Source organism: Myodes glareolus, chromosome 17, assembly GCF_982192425.1.
Source record: "Myodes glareolus chromosome 17, mMyoGla1.1, whole genome shotgun sequence".
NCBI classification, from domain to species: Eukaryota; Metazoa; Chordata; class Mammalia; order Rodentia; family Cricetidae; genus Myodes; species Myodes glareolus.
In genome coordinates, this window is record NC_142042.1 from 56,609,034 (window position 1) to 56,632,626 (window position 23,593).

The 23,593-nt window shown below is 46.4% G+C and overlaps 1 protein-coding gene and 1 long non-coding RNA gene across 3 annotated transcripts in view; one reads left to right on the forward strand and one right to left on the reverse strand.

The window, feature by feature from the left end:
* Positions 1 to 4,627, forward strand: part of Cd101 (CD101 molecule) — a 39,093-nt gene extending 34,466 nt beyond the window's left edge. Inside the window, exons 9-10 of one of the 2 annotated variants that reach the window (XR_015735357.1) lie at positions 593 to 1,346; positions 1,377 to 4,627. Coding sequence is in view for 1 of the 2 variants with exons in the window: in XM_048442192.3 (XP_048298149.3) it covers positions 593 to 858 (266 nt within the window). In the remaining variant the exon portion in view is untranslated. Of the gene's footprint in view, positions 1 to 592 lie in introns of both variants that reach the window. The other variant, XM_048442192.3, reaches the window with a different exon arrangement.
* Positions 4,628 to 14,525: 9,898 nt separating this feature from the next.
* On the reverse strand, positions 14,526 to 23,574 carry LOC125405557 (uncharacterized). Its single transcript, XR_007233607.3, has 4 exons — positions 23,132 to 23,574; positions 16,713 to 16,930; positions 15,896 to 16,046; positions 14,526 to 14,951 (listed from the first exon to the last, which is right to left on the reverse strand). It is a non-coding gene; the product is annotated as an uncharacterized LOC125405557 (long non-coding RNA).
* Between the last annotated feature and the right edge of the window lie 19 nt (positions 23,575 to 23,593).

Below are 23,593 nucleotides of genomic sequence, written 5' to 3' on the forward strand. Positions count from 1 at the left end.
CCTGACAAGGGAGTGAGAACTGGGCCTCACTGGGAGAAGTGAGATCCAACCAGACAGGGGCTGTGCCCAGAGGCATAGGAAATGACAGTTGAGCTTGGGAGGCAAGGAGCCAGGGGCTGAGTGACCTGTGTGACATGGGTCAGGAGGAGAATGATGCTCCTCCGAAGGGTTAGCTGCTGCAGAAGGCAGCAGAGTCCATTGTGAGTTCGAGAAGCAGCGGTGGGAATAGCTCAGTTAAAAATGCAGGGCCAGCTACACAGCTGAGAACGAGGGCTGAATTATACATATCTTTTCTGAGGGAAGAAGATTAAAGGAAAGGTTTTCTTTTTTGTTTTGCCTTCCCTTTTGGCTGGTGGTTGTAAGTAGGTCACTGGCAGTTCTAAAGCTGCAGTGGCGAGGGGGAGGGGGAGACGCGTGCGTTGAGAATGTCCTAGGCCTGTTCTCTGCGTGCTCTCACACGATGCAGGGCCTGCGCCGTTCCGCCCTGTTGTCTACACGCACTTGCCTCTGCTAATGTTTAAGGAGGTGTGCGTGATGATCGGTCCCGGTAATCTGGACACTGACTGTCGTCTGTGTTCCTCTTTTGTTGCAGAATCCACGTTCTCTTCCCGGATCTGCTCCTCTGAACCCTTCCTCTACTTCCTCATCGTCTGTCCCTTTCTCATGCTGCTGTTTCTGCTCGCTTCCCTGCTCTGCTTGTGCTGGAAGGCCAGGAAGCTGTCACAGCTGAGTCTCAGCACACAGAAAGAGAAGGCTCTCTGGGTGGACATGAAGAGAGCTCCTGGAGACTGGACCACAGGGAGCAAGATGAAAGATGCTGAACCCCAAGGAGAGCCTATGCTGATGGAGGGAATGTGATGGAATTGGATCGGACTGACCAGGGTGAATGGATTCTGCTTCAGGCCCTGGCCAAGTTACCTAGGAACAGAAGAGATGTGTATTCAGCATGTTATTAACCAGATCTTGTTGTGTTTCTTTGTGTATCAACCATCTTACTCTTTGAGACCTTCAGATGTAGATAGCGCCATTGGCCCAGTGTATGTAGACCTCACATCCTGGAGATCCAGCCCTCCTCTGGAAAACAAAGACCACCAGTCAAAGAGCCTTCCTTCCTCTCTCATTTCTCTCCAACATCACCTATTCCCTTGGAAACCTCAGCTTGGCTTGGTCACAAGGGAAATCATTTCTCTCTAGATAAGAGATGCAGGAGCAATCTGGTGTCAGTAAAGCAAGAGGAACTGAGAGCATGGACTGAGGTGCCCAGAATCTGACTCCCCGGTCAGTTTCTTTCTAGGCAGAACCGCCCGCCCCCATCCCTTTTCAAATGCCAGAAAGTGTAACAGTAGGTATCCAATCAGTGGAAAGTGTAACAGTAGGTATCCAATCAGTGGAAAGTGTAACAGTAGGTATCCAATCAGTATTGGTTCTTTGACAAAAGGATAACATGTTGTGGCCTTCTTGGCATTTTTATTTGACTTTGTGCTTTATGATTTGGGAGTGGTTTTTGTTTCTGTTCTTATTTTGTTGAGAAAGGGTCTTGTGAAACAGCTCAGGGCTGGTCTTGAACTTGAACTCACAGTATAGCCCCGTCCTTTATAGTCTGGGCTGTCCTCCAACTTGTAGCAGTCGCCTTCCTGCCGAGGCCAGCCTCTGAACACTGGGGTTAGAAGCATGAACTGGTACCAGGTGGTGGTGGCGCACGCCTTTAATCCCAACACTCAGGAGGCAGAGGCAGGCGAATCTCTGAGATCAAGGCCAGCCTGGTCTATATAGTGAGTTCCAGAGCTACACAGAGAAACCCCATCTTAGGGTGGGGATTCTGGGGATGCACACATTAACATGCTTGGTGAAAGAGTTAATAAGTCCAGTGTTCTACTCAGCCCCCAAGGCCTCCTATCTTCCCCTCACCTCACCGAGCCCACCACAGTGGTGCTTGGCTAATGCCTTATGACAGACAGCACTGCGTAGCAGGAACAGGCTTCAGTAGAACTCCGGAGAGGTGTCTGCAGTAATGACCCATCTCACGTTAGTGGAGTTAGGACTCAGGGGAAGTGGCAGGTCCCTAATGGTACCCCAGAAGGTCGCCAGGGTGAGATGCCATGGTTTAGAGCTTTGAAAACCTGTTTCCCCTGTTCAGCCTGGTTGCAACTAGAATTGAAAATCAATCAAGTAAAGGACCTCAGATAACACATCTATTTATTGTCTATGTGACCACCAGGGTTTCTTCAGGACTTGGTAATTTGCATTTCTAAGGAGAGCCATTTATTTTTAATTATTTTACCAGGCGCACAGTCCTCTCCAAAGATAATTAGTTCCTTTGCTCCTTTGCAAGCAGATTATCAGTGGCTGCGAGAACCCCCACCATAGACCTGCTGGTTCTTTAATCCAGCTCCCTCTAAAGCCTCCTTTGAAACATTCCAAATGTTTTCTTAAACAACCAACACATTAACGTCTTCTCTCCCAAGTGGGGTGAAAAGAAGACTGAAATTGAAGAGTTCCTCGGAAATATGACGGCTCCCCCCCTTTTTAGAGGCCTTTTTAAAAAATTGTTTTATTAGGCACATGTATGTCTGTGCATCATCACAAGCTGGGCCCACTAAAGTCAGAACGCAGGAGTCACATGTCAATGGGTTCCTTGGAACTGGGGTTAGAGATGATTGTGAGCTTCCATGTGGGTGCTGGGAATCGAACCTGGATCCTCTAGAAGAGCAGCCTGTGCTCTTAACTGCTGAACCATCTCTCCAGCTTCTGTTTTTTAAAGACAAAATTTTACAATGTAGCCTTGACTGACCTGGAATTCACAATGTAGACCAGGCTAGCCTATACTTACAGACATCTGTCTGTCTCTGTAAAGGCATACACCATCATGCCTGAAAGAAACCTGTATTTGAACTGTGGCCGGAGAATCATTCATGGTCTACACTGTGGTACTTCCCATCTCGTCTGCCTTAAGTGCTCCCCTAACATACCCACCCCCACCTCTATACCTTTCAACTCCAAACTCAGGTATTACTTCTTTTCCATTGAACCCTGGACAGACCTCTTAGAGGAAACAGGGTGACCAAACTTTTCCAGCCAGAGTACAGCCGGGGGAAGTATGTCCCTGAAACACCCCTTGCCTGTCAATCACTGTGGCAGGCTGAAAGGTGGTTACTCAAGTATGCCCACCCCTGTAGCAGCATTGCCCCGCCCATTCTGGATGCTCCCTTTCGTACGTGGGATGACAGCACCTTGAAGTGCCTTAGAGCTACATCACACTGTTGGTCCAACAATCAGTTTTCAGGCAACTGAAATCCCAAACCTTCGTGTTTGTGTGTGTGTGTGTGTGTGTGTGTGTGTGTGTGTGTGTGTGAGCGTACAAATGCATGCACCTATGAGTGTATTTGTAGAGGTCAGAGTAGACACTGGGGTATCTTCCTCAATCTCTACTCTGCCTTTTATTTTTGAGGTAGGATCTCTCACAGAACCTGAAACGTACTTGTTTGGGGCTAGACTGGCTGCCCAGTGAACCACCAGGATGTTCTGGTCTTGTGTCCTGCCCCCCCCACTCATACCGGCCCAGAGCTGGATTTACAGACAGGTGCTACCGTCCTCTGATTTTGTGTGGGGGCTGGGGATCTGAACTCTCGCCTGTGCAGCTGGTGCTTTCCCCATCGAGCCATCTCCCCAACTCAACCGTGGAGCGTCTCGAATAAAATTAGCTTTGATCCAGTCTAACATATGTTTTCCAGGACACTTCTCCCCAGTTGGGCCCTTGTTTGTTTTAGCGTGTGACCTCGGAGGAGGACCTTTCCTGGGCTCCGTGACTGCGACTTTCCTCCTCTATGCCCTCACCTGGTTTCTTTTCCAGCTTTGTTGTAAATCCTCTTTGGCAGTGAGACAAGCCTGTATCTCCGGGATTGGCAGACCACAGCCCGAGGGCCTGATGCAGCCTTTCGTGCGTGCTTTAAGGACAATTTACGGGGATACAGTCACTCTCATTCCCCTGCATCCTATGCATGGCTGCCCTTGTGAGGAAGTGACCACAATGGGAGGTTGTTAAGGAGACCCTGTGTGCTGGTTAATTTTTATCATCAATTTCACATAAACTTAGGGTCACCTGGGAAGAATCAACCTCAACTGAGGAATTGCCTAGATCAGACAGACCTGTAGGCATGCTTATGGGGGTTTTTCTTGATTGTTGGTTGATATAGGAGGGCCCAACTCACTGTGCCATCCCTAGACAGGTGGGCCTGGGCTGTGTAAGGAAGCTGCGGAAACGAAACAGATACTGCGCTAATAGGCAGTATTTCTCCATAGTTTCTGCTTCGAGTTCCTGCCCTGGCTTTCTTCAGTGATGGATTGGGACCTGGATGTATAAGGCAAACAAACCCTTCCCTCCTAGGTTGCTTTTGATCAGAATGCTTTATCACAGAACAGGAAAAAAGCTAGAGCACCATGTGACCTACAAAACCTAAAATAATTTCTTTCTGACCCTTTCCAGGGATGGTTTCCCAGCCTCTGTCTCTTCGGGTTAGTGTTCTGCCCTTGGTAGCCATGTATTATGTTCCTGAAACACTTGGTTTGACCTAGTTTATCTTCCTTTGTTGTGTATTTGGTTGACTTAATAAACAGGCTTAGGCTCTCAGGACTGGCATCTTGGTCCTGCCATTCTGCAGTTAGGGTCCTCCCGAGCAGGCTAGCAGTGAGGGTGGAAAGCTCACCACCCTGTGGAACTCCGCCATTATCCCGAGACCCTTCTCCCAGTGGGACAAGCTGACACGGAGATGAATAAGGCATGGCTGCTCCTCTCACATTTTTTGTCTTTTGAGACATGTGTAACACTGACTCATTTATTGCGGAAGATGGATGCGGTGGTGAAAAGATGCAAGCCATGCTAATTCCTCATGACTGTCCAGAATTTATTCACATCAGAGTTTCTTGGCATCCTACACAGAAGAGAGTGTTTCCTTTCTACAAGCAAGGAACTGATGCTCAGAGAGGTTAGGATGGATCCAGGATCAACTGCACTGTGAAGAAGAGCAAGAATCAAACTTTAGGTTTAGTGAGATATCCTACACCAATGGTTTTCAACCTTCCTAACACTACAGCCCTGTTAATACAGTTCTTCACGTTGTGGGGACCCCCAACCATAAAATTATTTTCATTGCTACTTCATAACTATAATTTTGCTGCTGTCATAAATCATAATGTATAAGATATCTGATGCACAGGATATCTGATACGTGACCCCTGTGAAGGGATTGTTTGACCACTCCCAAGGAGCCACGACCTATAGGTTGAGAATCACTGTTCAAGACTCTTTTACCACCAACACTGTACACTATTTTAGGAGGTGAAATTTTAATGATAATAATACCCACTTCAGTGATTCAAAGTGGGTGCTTATATAGACACGGGGACTTGTTTATTTCCTTTTCCATGACCAGGTCCTCAGTGGTAGGAACAGCTCCTGTCCAAAATAGTTGAGCTAAGGAAGCAGCTTGTTCACATCTCAGTAGCCAACTTATAAATAGGTTTTAAACCCCTTCGAATCATAAATGAATGTCACTGTATCTCAATTTTTTTCAAGCCATACCTGTGCTCATATGAAATGAAATCAATAGTAGTAATTCAGATTTTACAGGCTTTTGTCATGGCTTGCTTACAACAGGGTCTAAGCCATCAATAATGCCCTTCCAATATATCTGTGGATGCTGCAGGATGCTGAGGATTTACGTGCACTCACAAACGAAGTCTCTCCCCTATGATTTCCTGTTGTTCAGTTGGGTACCATGGACTCCCTGAAGCTTGGGATGCTGATGGAGCATGAGAGATGGGCAGGCAGCAGTGACCATCTTTCTGTCTGCATCACATTCAGCTCTAAGGGAACAAATAAAGGTCCTTGTGACTTTATGTTCTCTAGTTATTCTCTTGTGAAAACAGCTCTATTCCCTTTGCCCAATATCTCCTTTGTAACACCTAAACACTGACCAGTTTGGACCATCCTGTTCATCCCCCCACTTCCTGTCCTATGACCTCAAGTACTGTGTACTTGACCTCTTGATCATCTCTTCCCTTTGCTTCACGCAGGAAGGTCATGCAAGCCTGCTTGAGGGGACACTACACCATCACCAGACAGGCTCCAAGGTGTCTGTTTTCCCTTTGATGGCAGTCCTGGTATTCATTTTACCCACAATGCACTAAAGTGCTGTGACCACTTAGAAATGAGAGAAATACCGTAAGGGAAATGCTATATGACTGAGCATTCAAAGTAACAGCCTATCTTTAAATAAAAAGTTGAGCTGAGGAAAGCACTCCAGCCAGAGGAGACGCCCAGGAGAAATACAATGTATATAGTAGCTCTGGGCTGCTTCAAGGGTCACATCTACAGAGATGGCTGGGGAAGAGGTCTTGAATGTGCAGAGATGCTCAGGTGACCACAGATGCTTTTAGGGTGGCCACTGGCCAGCCACTGAGCACTGCTTAGCAGGGAAGGGACAGTGAGTGCTCAGGGAGTGAAAATGACCAGGGAAGAGTTTGGCTGAATGTAACATGAAGGGGCCTGCTTGTTGGGGTTTATGTCCTGCCCAGTTCCCCACAGCTGGCAAGCCCCCAAAGAAAATCACACAGAGGTCTCCATAAGTTGTAAAACTGATTGGCCTATTAGCTCAGGCTACTTATTAGCTCTTGTTGCTTATATTAACCCATTATTCTTATCTATGTTACCCACATTACTTGGTACCTTTCTCAGTGGGGCAGCTCACATCTTGCTTCTTTGGTGATCTGGGCAGAACTGCGGAGGGAGCTTCCTGCTTCCCAGAATACTCCTGTTCTCATTGCCTTGCCTCTACTTCCTGTCTGGTTGACCCACCAATACTTCCTGCCTGACCAATCAGTGTTTATTTAAAACATGATTGACAGAATACAGACAATTCTCCTGCACCAGTTGAAGTTGAGCTGGGATGGCGATGGCACCAAAATGAAACAGGGCAGCTGACTAGAAAGCAACCTTCATTTTCCTACCATGAATAACAGGGATGGCATCTGTTGGATCCTAGAGTCCAATTACTGAGGAGGAGTTGCCCCAAGAAAACACTCTCACACCACAGTTGATGTAAAAGCATGAGGATTTAATTAATTCTGTTGTGACAGGGTCTTTCAGAATTCGAGAAGCCATAAAGACTCCGAATAGCTGGTACAGGCTACTTTTAAAGTAAAAAGCCACAAAAACAAGGGGGAGTCTGGGAATTGTTCTTCAACTATTAGGATTGGCTGATTCAAAGGGCTACTAGCAATGATTGGTCTGAGCCAGGGCGGGAGAGCGATTGCCAGATCAGGCAGGGTAAGGGGGAACATCTGTGGGTTACTTTGACCCCTTCCCAGGAACTGAGTCAACACTTAAGGGTTATCTTGCCCCTATTCCAATAACTGAGTTCTATTTGGCGAACAATCACAAGGATTTGGGGAGATGGAAAGTGTTGGGAGCCACCTGGAGGCACAGGTGGTCCTGCAGTTTGGAGGTAGCCACGTGGGGCTGAGCAACCCTGCCTGCACCCTTGCCTGCACATGCTCAGACCAGCAGAATGGCATTAACCAATCAGGACAGCGTTCAAGCCGCTCCACCGTTTAAAAGCAGCTGCCTCGGGGCCCAACTCTCTCTCTCTAAGCTTTCTCTCGTCCCTGCTCTATCTTCCCTTCCCCCAATTTTCCTCAAGGGAATGCTCCAAATAAAGATGTGACCAGAGAAGGAATTCTCGTTTTTGGTGGGGTTCATTCCTGCTGGACAGGATGGCGCCCCGCAACTGGTGCTCGAAACCCCGGGACGCTGAGGGACCCTGACAACTACGCCGGGGGACCCTGAGAAAGCCCGGGAGAAAAAGCCAAGATCAGACACCAGCACAGAGAGCCTTGAATTTCAGAACTCTGAGAACATGGAGCGGTGAGTGACGTCGGTTGAAATCCCCAGAAAGGGGAGGAAAAGAAATGTAAAAAGGAATTTCAAAGGATAGGCCTAAATAGAAAAGAAAATACAAAAAAAAAAAAATATCAAAGTTAAGGTATCTGAAAGAAGGTACAGAAAGCAACGGGGAAGAAAAATCCCTTAAGTTCAGTGCAGGAGGAAAAAACAACAGCAAAAAGGGCGAGGTTTACGGTTGGGAGATCCGCGGCTTCCTCCGTGCGTACTCGCTGATAAGAGACTCGGGGCAACAGTCTCGTAGGGAGGCGGGCTTGATCGTGTTCTAAGACTGCCTTCCCTATTCTTAAAGAGCCACAGAGCTTTTGGAGGTGATTTTCGCCTAATTTTGTTAAGAGAGCTCAGTCTTTGGCTCTCAGGTACAGAAAACTTGAACTTTGTTTGAGGAAGTAGCCGGCGGTGGTGGCGCACGCCTTTAATCCCAGCACAGGCTCTGCGAAAAGCCGTGTTTCCATAGCAACATGGCCGGGCCCTCCCTGAGCGGGGAGATGAGTTCCCAGAGAACGGGGCTCCGCGCGCGGGCAGACCGGGCCCTCCACGGGTGGGCGGGCCCCACGGGTGGGCGGATGCCCCCCTCGCCGGAGCTTGGCGGTGCGAATTCATTGCCTGAGGTGAGGCTGAGTTACAGTTCGCAGTTACGGGATAAACGGCGAGCGCGCACGGCCCGGGGCGGAGCCATGCCTTTGGGCCATGCGGAGCGCGCCATAATGGGCTTCAGAGGCGGAGCCGCCCTCAGCCAAGGTCGCTAAGAATTTAGTCAGATAAAAACATTTGTCGCCAAAAATTCAGTCCCAAACAACGTCCCTTTGTCAGCAGGAAGTAGCCAGATGATCGACGTCCATTCTCCCTCAAAGAACTGGTCCTAATTATCATAATAAAGGCGCGTCAACCTGGTTATCATTACCTATTGCCCCTGGCAACGGGTGAAATAAAAAATGCTACCTAGAGGTTTTTCCATCTGAATAGGGGAGCTGGAGAGATGGCTCAGCGGTTAAGGGCATTGCCTGCTCTTCCAAAGGTTATGAGTTCAATTCCCAATGACAACTGCTTTGGTTTTTAAACAATAGAGGGGGACTACACTACCAGTGACAGCTTCCCCCAGAGAAAGGATTTCTCTTGCATTCTTTTTACACTTAATTTTTAATTCAAAATTTTGCTGGTACAGGCAAACAAGATTTGCTTTTTGAAACAGAGACCTGCAGATCTCTAAGTTCAAAACCAGCCTACTTCCAGTACTGATTGTGCTGAATTTTTACACTGAGAGTTTTTAGTACTCTTAAATGTTTATTTGGGAGGAGAGTTTTGTTTATGTTTTTCTAGGAATGCTGACATACATCTGGATGCCAGCGAGACCGACCAGAGAGATAAAGAAGACGACCCAGTGGATGCTGAGTGTCCTGCTGTGGAAGATTCGTGCGGAGACAGCAGAGATGACCTTCTGGGCGGTGCCAAGAGCAGCTGTTTCACACCATCGACTTGAGCAACACCCTGTGCAACCTCTTATCTCTTACTCTACTTTGCCTTTTCCTTCCTTAGGAATGGGTGGGAGCAGAGATATCCTTGGCATGCTGCGTCTAGGTGGGGACCAGATTGGAAAATAGTTTTGCCTTATTGCTCTTAAAGACAATAATTAGGGGGAGATGTTGGGAGCCACCTGGAGGCACAGGTGGTCCTGCAGTTTGGAGGTAGCCACGTGGGGCTGAGCAACCCTGCCTGCACCCTTGCCTGCACATGCTCAGACCAGCAGAATGGCATTAACCAATCAGGACAGCGTTCAAGCCGCTCCACCGTTTAAAAGCAGCTGCCTCGGGGCCCAACGCTCTCTCTCTAAGCTTTCTCTCGTCCCTGCTCTATCTTCCCTTCCCCCAATTTTCCTCAAGGGAATGCTCCAAATAAAGATGTGACCAGAGAAGGAATTCTCGTTTTTGGTGGGGTTCATTCCTGCTGGACAGGATGGCGCCCCGCAGGAAAGTTCCCAACATTTCAGTACGTGTGTGGGTAATTGTTAGATTCCTGGTTCCCAGGGGAGGGGGGAAAGCACTAAGGCTGAGAGGCCTCAGAGTTATTTTAGAGTTCTACAGCATGTGAATGTCTTGAGTGTGGAACAAAATAATCAGAAAATTTCAAGTTTTAGGCAAACCTGGGCCACATAGCAAGATTCAGATACTAAAAATAAACAGATAGATAGATAGATAAAACTAAATAAATTAAAAGGAAGAAAAGAAAAGAAATTTTAAGTGAAGGTCATAAAGTAGCTAATATTTATTTGTTGAATACAATGGCACATCAGGAGATTCTTCTTAGTTTTATGCATATATGTTTACCTAATTTTCTCTTAGTATGTTCAGAAATAGCAGACAATTACATTTGCTATATCAACTGGTTTTTCATTCATCTTTTCATTTGAGCTAGGGTCTTTCTATGTAGGTCAGGCTAGCCCAGCACTATAATCCTCTTGCCTCGGCCTCCTGAATGCTGGGATTATAGGTATCTGCCACCACGCCCGTCTCCATTTATCTTTTTGTATTCACTTTGATGTAGTGGCATTTCATTTGCGTTTTAATAAATAAAGCTTGCCTAAAGATCAGAAAAGCCCGTGATTCCTAAGGTTATGTGCTATTACCACCAGCATGTAAAAGCCCAAGGCTGTTCTTTCTGAGAGCAGAAGGTGGAGAGTTTCCACTCAGCTCTTCACATCCAGTAACAGGATCCTTGGATAACTCATCTCATTCTGGTCCCAATAAATTACTCACCGAGGCCCAACTGTGTTTCTAGTTGCATGCCTTTCACTGTGAAAACCCTTTCCTTTCCTGTCATCCTGACCAATACCTTGAATTGACCTTGATATTTCTGAGGCCCACACAACATCTAAGGAGAAAGCTGTGCTCTTTATTCTTTCGTTTGTGTCTTTGTTAGGGTTTCTGTTGCTGTGAAGAGACACCATGACCACAGCAGTTCTTATAAAGGAAGACATTCAATTGGGATGGCCTACATTTTGAGAGGTTCAGTCCATTATCATCATGGTGCAACATGGTGGCATGCAGGCAGACATGGTGCTGGAGAGGTAGCTCAGAGTCCTACATCTTGCAGGCAACAGGAAGTGATCAGAGACACTGGGCAGTATCTTGAGCATATATGAGACCTCACAGCCTGCCTCAACAATGACACACTTCCTCCAACAACAATTAGAGTAGGCCACACCTACTCTAATAAGGCCATACCTCCTAATAGTGCCACTCCCTTTGGGGAGCGTTTTCTTTCAAATAGCCAGTTTGTATGTTCTAGACTGAATGATATTCAGAGAGAGAGAGAGAGTTGTATGTGATACAAGACAGAATCTCAAAGAGCTCCCTACTCCCCCTGAGAACTCTTTGGAAACTGAGACTGTGAATGCCCCCAGCTCTTGTTCTGAGCTGTCTCTCTACCTGGGACCGTGGCCAGGAAACATTTTTATATGTTCTGATATCATGCATAGCACTACATGGAAAGACCCTTATCACTGGTGTGAGTCTGCAGCTGACAACCTTCCCTTTGACTGTAAACGGAGTAAGCCATTCTTCAATATGAGGGACTTTCGACACTTTAGTTATTAGTTATAACACTAATCACCATGAACACAAGGCATTGAGGCTCACACTGGTCCCAGCACGTGGGAGGCAGAGGCAGGAGGATCAGGGATCAGACTGTTGACCCAGTAACTGGAAGGTGGAGTCAGGAGGCACAGGAGTCCCTCAGCTGCAGGAAGAGGTCAAGGACAGTTGGTTTGTACTTCATGAAATTTTACAAACAGAAAATAATCATTGAAAGTGCTGGGCATACCAGGTGGGAAGTGGTGCACACTTTGATTCCCAGCACTTGGGAGGGAGAAGCTGACAGATTTCTATGAGCTCCAGGCCAGTCCAGTCTACAAAAGTGAGTTCCAGGACAGCTAGAACTGTTCACAGAGAAACCTTGCCTGGAAAAACAAAACAAGACAAAACAAAAGTCCTGGGCACATAGAACAGATATACTATGACAAGAACAGTGTGTGTCCTTTGATAGCACGTACACGTGTGTGTGTGCAATGAGTCCCTAATTGAAACACATACCATTAATAGCTCTTGGTACGATAATACTATAGACCAAGGATCATCGACTTAGATTTAAGTAGGTAAATTAAAAGAAAAACAATTTGTCTGAGGAGAGTCCTTAGGGAGTAATGCAGACAGAGGAATTTGGAACATGCATTTCTATTTAAAGGCACTCAGAGTCAAGGTAATATATGAGATAATTGTGCAAAGAATTAAAAGGCTTTAGAGGACGGATTCGGCCTTTTGCAGTCTTGCATCACATCCCGAGGCCATCAGCAGACAGCAAAACTCCACCATCAAAGCAGCGTCTCAAGGTTATGACTACACTCACTGATCACAGCTACATGCCCAGCTCCTTTGCTTTTTTATCATTCAAAAGTAGGTCTATCACACAGCACAGATGAAGTTTTGTATGACATGGGGTGGAAAGCTTGGGCGCCATAGTTGGGAATGTAAAACAGCATAGGACACTGCCTTTCATTTCCTTTCCTTACCCTATTTACATTATCCTACTAGTAAGCATGGCATTACTATGTAATCCAGTAACTTTGCTTCTGAGTGTATACCCAAATTACTGAAAGCAGGGACATGAAGAGATTTTGTGCACCCATGTTCATAGCAGCAGCATTCATGATAGCCTAAAGTCTAAGGCAATCCAATGTCCATGGATATATGAATAAATTAACAGAATGCTATATATGTAAAACATTATTCTATTATATATATTTATTTATTTATAAACCCAATTCTATTAATCTGTGTATTGCCACATGGTTGTGGTCTACTGGTAAGGTTCTGCCTGGCTTCCGGTGTCTGTCTCCTGCGACTGCTACATGGCTCCTCTCTGACTCCACCTACTCTCTCCTCCTCTATCTGCTTGGAACTCCTGCCTTGCCCTATTCTGCACTTCAATAGGTCCAAAGCAGATTCTTTATTAACCAATGATGTTCACAGCATACAGAGTGGAATCCTATATCAGCCATCCTTCAAAGGAATGGACATTATGACACATACTACAACATGGATGAACTTAGAGATACTGTAAGTGAAGCACCCCAATCATGAACGGATAAATGGTATATGATTCATTCACTCATAATAAGTGCCTGGAATAATCAAGTTTATAGACACATAAAGCAGAATAGTGCTTTCTAAGGCTAAGTAATACGGGATGTTTGTTTAATTGATTAGAGGGCTTTGATTTAGGAAGATGAAAGACTCACTGGAGCTGAATGGTGGTGATTGTACAACAATTTGCTTGAACTTAAGACCACTGGGATGTGCACTTACACAGGAAGAATAGCAATCTTTTCTTGTATATTTTAGTACATTAAAAAGCGTGGTGGAGAGGCTGAAAGATAGCTGAGATGGTGAAGGTTTCACCTTGAAGACATGAGTTCCGGTCTCAGAACTGACATAAAGAAAAAAAAAAGGCCTGGTCTGGTTTGGTGGCCTGTGCCTGCAATCCCAGAACTGGGGAGCAGAAACAGGTGGATCCCTGGCTCCCTGGCACTCACTGGTCATCCAGACTAGCTGAACCAGTGAGCCCCAGGCCAATGTGAGACCCAATCTCAAAAATCAAGGTGGACTGCTCCTGATGAAAGACATCTGAGCTTGACTTCTCGCTTCCACCTGTACGTGAACACACACACACACACATGCTGGAAAGGATAAAACACCAAAGTTTACACTTTTCCTCAATTATCCTGTTACTCTGGTGTCATACTCCTACAGAGTATCTCTTAGTGTGTGCAGTAGCTTTGAGAACAAAAATGACAGGAATGCTATATTTCACATGCTGTCCAGGAAATCATTGCTTAGGCCAGGCATCAAGTACATGCTGGTTATTTCAGTCCTTGGGAGACGGAGGAAGGAGGACCATGAGTTCGAGGCCAGTCTCAGCTACATAGGGAGACCCTGTTTCGAGGAAAGAAAGCAAAAAAGGCAAGCATGGTAGTACATGCCTCTAATTCCAGACTCGGGAGGTGGAGGCAGGAAGATCGCAGATTTGAGGCCAGCTTAGACTCTAAGGAGATCATAATAGGGCCTTGCCTCAAAGACAAAGCAAAGCAGAGCACAAAAACCACTTTGTCTATGGTCTATAGACGTCAGCGACACATCAAATCACAACCAACCACGATCTAATTGCGATTTACCACTGGGCCTGTTGTATTAAGAAATGCAAAACTAGCTTACCATGAAAAATTCAATTTATGTAAATCATTGTGTTAACAGAATTTAGAGAAAATTCTTCATCATCTCAGTAGGTGCAAGGAAACATTTAGTGGTTTCTAGGGCTCATGTCCAACACATTTCTCAGAACACAGACAATAGAGGGGAACGTCCTCGAATTAACAAAGGGTGTCACATTCAGTTACCGAATCCTGAGTGCTTCCTGCCTGTGAGGAGTGAGTTGGGATGCCAGCTAGCACTATGTCTCTTGAATACCAGACTGAGAGTTCTCAGAATTCAATACTGTGACAGGCCCCCAGACATTAACACAACTGATGCCACGCCGATAAAACCTGTCATGTAGACCCCAACACCTGGCAAAATCAGACCTAGTCCATAGTTCCAAGAAAGTCCCCCGGTAAAAAGTTTCTTAATGTACTAAACTAGTCGTGCCTTTTGGTTTCCGAAGTTCTGCTTTGTGCTACCTGGAGCGTGCCAACCAGGATGCAGGTTTTGTGCACCAAAGACAAAGAGTTGTAAGGTCTGGGGCTGCACGATTTGGGCAAGTTACTCACGCAGTTGCTGACAAGACTTTCCTTTCCTCTCGAAGATCTCCATGTGGGGGTCTCTTGTGGGCTTACCTCACAACACACCAGGACAGAGAAATCAAAAGCAAACCGATTGAAACGGAAAGGAAGCTGCCTTTATTTTCAGGTAACTTGATTACATTTGCAGGAAACTCCAATCAGGTTCTAGATCGGTACAAAAAAAAAAGGTGAACTTTAGTTTGATGCCAAGTCATTTGGGAAATCACATTTATAATAGAATAAAGTATCAAATGCCTTGGAACAAATTTAGGGACATATGTAGAAGAATTCTACATTTAAAACTCTAAGTACGACGTTGCTGAGCTGAAAAAGACCTACTAGAGAGTCTATTTTCAAAGCTAAAAGGCTCAGCATCATTAACACGTCAATTATCTCTGAGTTGATCTGCCGATGTAAAGCAGCTGTTAGCAGTGTAGGAAGGGGGCAAATTTGCTCCCTGGTGGATATTTGGTGGTACATGGAGACATTTTTGGTGTCACAGCTTGGGGAAGTGCTAGTGAATAAGAGCCCAGGTATTCTCTGAACACCCTGCAAGGCACAGAGCAGCCCCGCAGCCCCCTTCCATAATAAATACTTGTCAAGCCCTAAACTGCATTAGTGTCAAACTTAGTGGACTCCTGACTCCAATCCCAGGTTATTTTTAGGCATCAACACTCTCATCCTAGTACTAAATAAAAAATACAAATTATTTGGGGTCAAGAAGACCTTGTTTAAAAATAAGAAGCTGAAGGAACAGCAAAAATCAGATTCCAGGAAACTCTGTAAAATACAATAATTAAGACCATCTGAAATATGTCCATATAAAGAAAGAACCCAACAGAGCAGAACCGGAGACCAGAAATAAATCTACACATATGCATTTACCTAATTTCTACTATTGCTCCTGTTGTACTGAGGAGCGGATGCGTCTTCTAGTAAATTATGCTTAAGGAATTAGAAATAGTATCTTAAAAAAAGATTACCTCACATTTTATATGGTAAAATGACAAATTAAAATATCATTAAAATTGAAAATTGAGAATCAAATAGATGGCCAACTATTGTAGAATTTTAGTATAAAATAGAAATGATGAGATACGTGTATTTACCAAGCATCCCGTGGTCCTGACTGAGTGACAAAGCTTGCACTACGAGCCAGGCACGCAGAAATTGCTAGCAAAGTTCTTCTCTTGGCAAAGAGGGAAGTGGAGGAAGGATTTCCTTCCTAGCAGCTACCGTTGGCTTCGAAGGATTGACTCTCTGTGACAACACCAGGAAGAAAATGGCATCAGTCAGGGTCCTCCAGAGAAACAGGAACAACAGGAGCCGGACAGAGATGTAAGAAGAACTTTATTCTGGGAATTGTTCCACACAGTCATGGGTGCCAGAGCTCCAGTGAGGCAAATGGTGTGATTTAGTCAGAATCCAGGGGCTGGAGAAATGAGGGGAGCTGTTAGCTGATTCCCACGCTGAGGCCCCAGGCCTGAGAACTGAAGGGCAAAGGCATGTAGTCCTTGCAGCCCCATGGACCAAAAGGTTGGATGTGCAAGGACAGAAGATTGATGTTCCACATCAAGAAGAGGAGATTTGCTCTTTCTCAGGCTTCTGGCTCTATCTGAGCTGGTAATAGTTTGCAGCTACCAACCTGATGGCTGATCTTTTTATTTAAAAAAAAAATTTTAGGTTATTTTGTTTTATTGTATGTGTATTGAATGTTTTGCCTTCGGGTATTTATATGCATCCGGGGTGTGTATGGTGATCATGGAGGCCCAAAGAGGGTGTCAGAACCCCTGGAACTGGAGTTACAGATGGTTGTGAGCCACCATGTGAATACTGGGAATTGAACCTGGGTCCTCTGCAAGAGGAACAAGTGCTAATCACTGACCCAACTCTCCAGCCCACAGGGCCGATCTTTCTGCGGCTTACCTGCCCGCTTCTTCCTGCGCCACCCTGCCAGGCATGCCCAGGAACAGCGCTGTATTATTATCTGGGCGTTCTTGAGCCCAGTCAAGTTGACACACGGAGTTATCCATCAGAAGCATAAAGCAGGGAAACGCACTCCCGTTTTATGATCACTAAGGATTACGACTCCAAAAGCAGCGCTCTCCATCACGCTGTGCTTTGGCCGGCTGCAGAGAGTCCACCTACTCACGAGCAGAGACATATAAGTAACACGAGAGGAACGAGAGGAACACTGGCAAAACAGCAATGATAGGTCTCAGGACCCTCTAAGTGCCAGCTATCTAGTACAAGAGAGATGGATTTCGTCTGGGGGAGCAGGGGAGCCCTTTGTACTCAGGCCTGATTTCCACATCGTTCCTTTCAGCCCAACATATGTTGAGTACATGGCCACTCAGCGCTGCCTTATGAAGCAATTGAAACAGACACCGGAGAGCGAGTTTTGGAATGGTCGCCTGTCACTGAAGGAAGGCGCTACAAGTTCTCAAGCCTGCCTTTAGGGAATCTTCGCGATGTTTAACGGCCTGTCTGCCGGCAGCCATTTGTATCACGCTGCTGGCTGCAGAAAATTGAGGGTCTTCTGGTTGTCATTGCTCAGAATACCACCTGCTCAATAAAAGGGTGCTGATATCGGAATGGCCAGCATTCCCTTAAGCCTGGTTCAAATGCCTTCTGAGCCCTAAAACTGACAAACAGCAGTTCTGTACGGAGAGAACAGCTCTGCTGAGGGAAGACGAGTGGAGCTGCCAGCCGCCGAAGCGGCGGGGCTCAGCTTGAGCAAGGGTTTCCCGCTCCGCCCAGCGTCGGGTCCTGGCGCATAGGTGCTTATACATATACCCGTGGTGCGTGAGTGACGAAAGGCATTCAGTGAAGCATGAAATGAGCGCCACCCATCATCATGTGCCCGCCCCATTTAGTAGTTTGTCCTTCCTCACTTGGTAAACACGGGAGCCCTCACCAAGAGGCAGGTTGAAGGTACTACTTCTTCTCAGCAACCACTTTGATCTTTTGTCCCTTTTTTTTCTGTCAGAGTGATTTATTATTTATTTATTTTCTTCTAATAAAGAATATTTTTTATTTTATTTTTCCACTCAAGTATTTACACTTCTTTCCCTCCTCCCAACCCCCTCCCTCTCCCCCATACCCCCTCTTCCCTCTCCCACCCTGCTTGAGAGAGGGCAGGGAACCCTGCCCTGTGAGAAGTCTAAGGCCCTCCCCGCTACATCCAGGTCTAGGGAGCTGTGCATCTGTATAGACTAGGGTCCCAGAAAGCCAGAACATGCCGTAAAAACAAGTCCCAGTGCCTTTATCAATGGCTTCTCAGTCAGCCCCCATTGTCAACCACAATCAGAGAGTCCGGTTTGATTAAATGCTCATTCAGACCCACTCTAATAGTGAGCTCCCATTAGAACAGGCACACTGCCTCAGTTGGTGGACCAATCCCTCACTTCCATGCTCATCTTCTCCTTCCTTCTGCCTTTCAACTGGGCCTTGGGAGCCCAGTTCGTTGCTCTGATGAGGGTCTCTGTCTCTATCTCCATCCGTTGCCGGACAAAGATTCTCGAAACAACCTAGATGCCCCTCAATGGAAGAATGGATAAAGAAAGTGTGGAATATATACACATTAGAGTACTACTCAGCAGTAAAAAACAATGACATCTTGAATTTTGCATGCAAATGGATGGAAACAGAAAACACTATCCTGAGTGAGATAACCCAGACCCAAAAAGATGAATATGGTATGTACTCACTCATTTGTGGACTTTAGCCATAAACCAAGGTCATTAACCCTATAGTTCACAAGCCCAGAGAAGCCAAATAACAAGGTGAACCCAAAGAAAAACATATATAGAGCCTCCTGGAAATTGGAAGCAAGTAAGATTGCTGGGCAAAAGTTGTGAGCATGGGGGAGGGGAGTGAGATTGGGGGAAAGGGAAGGGGGGAGAGGGAAGGGAGAAGGGAAGGACTGGCAACAGCTTGGGGGAGTGGGAGGGTGGAGATGGAGGAAGGGCGGATATAGGAGCAGGGAAGAAGATACCTACATTAAGGGAGCCATTTTAGGGTTGGCAAGAGGCTTGGTTCTAGAGGGGATCCCAGGTTTCCACGGGGATGTCCCCAGCTAGGTCCTTGGACAGCAGAGGAGAGGGTGCCTGAACTGTCCTTGCCTCACTATCACACTGATGATTATCTCGAAGATCTTTTGTCCCTTTAAGATTCAGGGAATGAAGCTAATGTCCCTGACTTGACAGGGCTCGGTGGGAGGCTGAAATGAGCTGGAAGTGAGGGAGTCCGCAGTCATGTCTTTAGGCATTGTTGGCATCCGCTAGCTACCTGTGTTTTAGTTCTCGGCGTACTTCCGTACTTCCGCAGAGAGCAAGACGTGGGATCTGAACACACACGTAGACTCAGGCACAAAACAGGACTGAGCAGGATCGCTGTGCTGTTCTCAGTCTGGAGGTGAATGGAAGGAAGGATTCAGGAAAGAATCTGTCTACCAGGAAAAGGGATGGAGGGACATCAAGATAATGTGGTCTGGGCACTTTGAGAAGCCAGTGTGATCTAGCCCAGGAGTTCAAAGCAAAGATATATAAATGCATGGAAAATAATAAGAAATGGAATCATGGGAGACTCCTATCCTGGGATACTTTATACCTGCCTTAATTAGCTAATTCAATTTACATGTAGATTTGAGTGCAAACGGCACATTTGGAAAACATTGTATGTGGGATTATGCTGTGGAAGATAGTAAACAATTAGTCTGGAGATTTGTATTGGTGTGCTTAGGCCCAGAGCAAAACACCAGAGGCATTTTGAGTGACAAAACAGAAATGTATTTCCTTCCAGATCTCAAGTCTGAATCCTAGATTGGGGACTGATCCACAGTCAGCTGAGGGCTCTTCCTGACCTGTAGATGAGCTGAGCTACCTTCCTCTTTAGTATGCTCTCTAGACAAACAGAACACCCTTCTCTCTCTCTCTCTCTCTCTCTCTCTCTCTCTCTCTCCCTCTCTCATACACACACACACACACACACACACACACACGTATACCATGGCACACTTGCGAATGTCAGAGAATAATAGCATTGGGTGTTGCATTTTGCAGCATGCTTGAGCAGGGTGTTTTATTTGCAGCATTGGATGTTGCATTCTGCATCATGCTTGAACAGGTCACATATGCCAGACCAGCTGGTACACAAGCTTCCAGGAATTCTCCTGTCTCAGTTTCCCACTTCACTGGAGTAGTACTGGTGTTACAGATGCAGTATTACAGTGTGCTACTGCATCTAGTTTTTACCTAGGTTCTGGGGATTCACCCTTGCGTGGTAAATGCTCTACCCACTGAGCCCTCTCCCCAGCCCTATTGCGACTTCTGGGGAGGGCATCAATAATCACCACAGAGCCTCACCTTTAAAAGCTCATCCAAATCTAACTTCCTCCCTAAAGGCCCATCTCCAAATACCAATATATTGGCTTCAGTGTGTGAACTGTGGGGAACACAATGCCATGGCAGAACTGTCAGGATAATCAATGAGCTGCTTGCCCTGTATTTACCCTAGGTGAATGTTCTTCAAGTCTGATAACATTTTTCAGTGGAAGTAAATTACTTAGGCGCTATAGGTTTGGTATGTTTTATTGTATAAGTATACACATGCACACACACGCATGCACGCACGCACACATGCATAGCATGTACAACCTAAAAGCAAAATCAGTCAAGTGAAGTGGGAAAAATGTCCCCACCTGCCACTTAGCCATGCTCCAGCTCTTCCATGAGAAATAAGCAATTACTGGAGTGGCAGGAATGGTGTCATCACGAAAAAGTTTAAGGATGCAGAGGGATTGCTTAAGGATGCATGCAAAGCTCTGGGTAGGGACACAAAGAACCAGGACGCCACAGCTCCCACCACAGCCCTCAGCAACGCTGCTTTCATCTGCCCTGCACTGAAGGAGAAGTGTCGTAGGTGAGGGAGGGAGTAGAGAAGCAAACAGGAGTGGAAGAGGGAATGGAAGGGAAGACACAAAGGCAGCTAGTTCATCAGGGGTGAGAAAGCAGAAATAACAGCCGGCAGCCCACAGTGGGAGAACCACACTTCTCACCCAGAAGCACGGGGAGCTCTGGATGGGCCCAGTGGCGAGGAGCTGACCGCAAGCTTTTAGGAAGAAGTCCCGAGAGGCAGAGGCAGCGAGTGTTCACAGAGCTCAGGTGGCTTTACTGCCTCTGTTGCGGGGCAGGAGACAGTGTCTGTCATGTATGGATGCAAGACTGTTGGCTTCCAGTTAAGATGACGTAAGGTCAGTCCAGGAAACAGGGTGAGGAAGTGTTAAAGAGGAACTGATGAGTGAGGCGAGCTGGGTCATGGGGCTCAGCAGGACTTCTGCACTGTGGTCCGTAAGGAGCCAGCCTCAGGTCTCACCACAATCACCTCTTCTCACTGCGAGCCCACGTAGCAACTCCCTTACTTAGTTCTTCCTAGCCTTCATCCAAATACTCATGAACCTTGAGAGAAGACCAAAAGAGAGAGGAAGGAAAAGGCCGATGGGTCAGGAGCAGGAACTGAGAGAAGTTGGGAGGCAAAGCAACAAAACAGGAGATAATGTGGCCGGACGAACCACCAGCCTAGAAAAAGGCGAGAGCTGTGTCCTGAAGAGCCATGTCCCTCCGTGGCCTTGGACCTTTTCCTGGGCCACACACCACAGAGAAAAGAAAAGAAAAAAAAAAGATCCAGGCCAGATTAGCCTCATTTCGTCTTCTTCCATGCTATAATTCTGATCAATAAGGGGATAAGAGGGCAGCATCCATGACTGACAGCAACAGAGTGAGCACTATGTAAGTCCGTTCTACACTGGACGACTATGGCATCATGTTTACTGGGAGGAATGTTCTGCCTGGCTCGGCATTTTTACAGACAGCATGGCTGAAGGCAAAGAGGCTAGGCTTGTCAAGTGCTCAGTCAGGAGGTAGCTCTAATAAGTCAGCCCTGAGAAACAAGAGTCAAAGAGATCTGGACAAGCTAGGAAGGACAGATCCAACTAACAAGATGAAATTCAGGACCCATGGCTAAGTTCAAGCAAATTAGATGCACTGGGTATCTTGATTCCGTGTGTGAAAGATGAAAGCCGTGGTCTGGGTTGATTGCATACTCGATATAAATGACTAGCGTGGCATATTTGCTATAAAGAAACGGGGGAGGAGGAGCCACCTAATAAACTGGTCAGAGCCAAAATAAAGGCTATAACTATCCACAGTCATCTCATTGGAGATGCCTGAAATGAAGCAAATATCACTTGGAAAAGATTACTGCGGTGGGGGGCTGGCAGGGGAGAGACTTGTGGCAGCTGGAACGGTCTCTCTGGAGGGAAAATGTGCAGACGCTATGGGAAGAGGAAAAAACAGTCACACGAGAATATTTTCAAGTGACACAAGAGAAGACTTGATGGACCTCGTGTAACGGCAAGTGACAAGGATGGACACTGCGGACAGAACGTGTCCTTCTCAGCAGGCATTAGAGGTCCCCGGCATGTGATAATGGAGTTTCTGTGCCGCATCCATGAAGGGATACTGTGGAAGGGACCAGAGGGTGCACTAAGTGATGCTAAGGGTCCTTCCACTCTGCTTTCAGCCACCCATGCAACAGGTATGTATTGAATTTCTATGACCTGTACTTAGAGTCCTGAACATGACTAGTTTCTCATCTTGGCACTTATGTACAGTCAATGGAAGAGACAGACAGCGAACAGACAGACAGACCTATGTGCATAGTGCTATGCGGGAAACAAATGGACTCTCCCAGACAGAACAGCAGCCCAGGGGGCTCTGTGGAGATGTCCACAGGGCAAGTGTGGCAGAGGTATTGCTTAGGTTGAGGTCTCAGGGGTGAGAGACTGGGCCCTTAAAGAACTGTGAAAAGTGGGGGCTGATGGTGATGGATGAACAGAGGCCTAAGGACAAAGGGAAGCTTGGCATTGAAGAAAGTGAAGGCGGATGGGGTAGGCATGGGGCAAGCAGGTGGCAGGATTGCAGTGGGTAGGAAGGAAACCTGGGCTGATCCTATGAACCCAAGGGAAGATTATATCTTCCTCCAATTTAATAGAGAGCCGCTGGGGAGTTTTACTCAGAGAAATAGCAGGATCAACCATGCTTTTTAAAAGTTACAGTTTTTTGAAGAATATTTTAGTTTTAAAATAGTTTCTTCGCATTCTTTGAAAGTTTCATACATTTCTATAATGTATATCGATCACACCCATTCACCACCACCTCCCTCCAACACCTCCCAGACCTTCCACATAAATCTTTGAGAATTTGTGACCAATCCCCCACGGGCAACTTGTCCTGCTCATATGCACACAGGTGTGAGATTATAAACCGGGGCCATGAGCAACCTACCAGTGGCCGAGTCATCAAACAGCGACTCTCCCTCCCACTATCAAATGCCAGTCGCTCATCTGACAGCAGTGGGACCTCAGCCTCCTCCCCCGGTCTATGTTAGACTTTTGATTGGCTCAGTCTTGTGTAGGAAGCACAGCTGCTGTGCATGAACGCATATACCAGCCAGATGATGACCCAAGTATGCATGTCACAGTACTTCTCCCCTTTGTTGCCTCTTCCTTGAAGCTCCCTGAACCTGGGCATATACCCAAAGGACTTACATCTTACTACAGAGATGACTATATATTCACGGTCCTTAGAGCTAGCTCCTTATAGTCACGATTGAGGCACTTGAATCGATCAAGATGCCCATCAGTTGACAAGTGGGTAAGAAAAATGTAGTACATATAGACAGCGGAGTATTATTCAGTTGTAAAAAAAATGAAATCATGATATTTGCAGGCAAATGTATGGAACTGG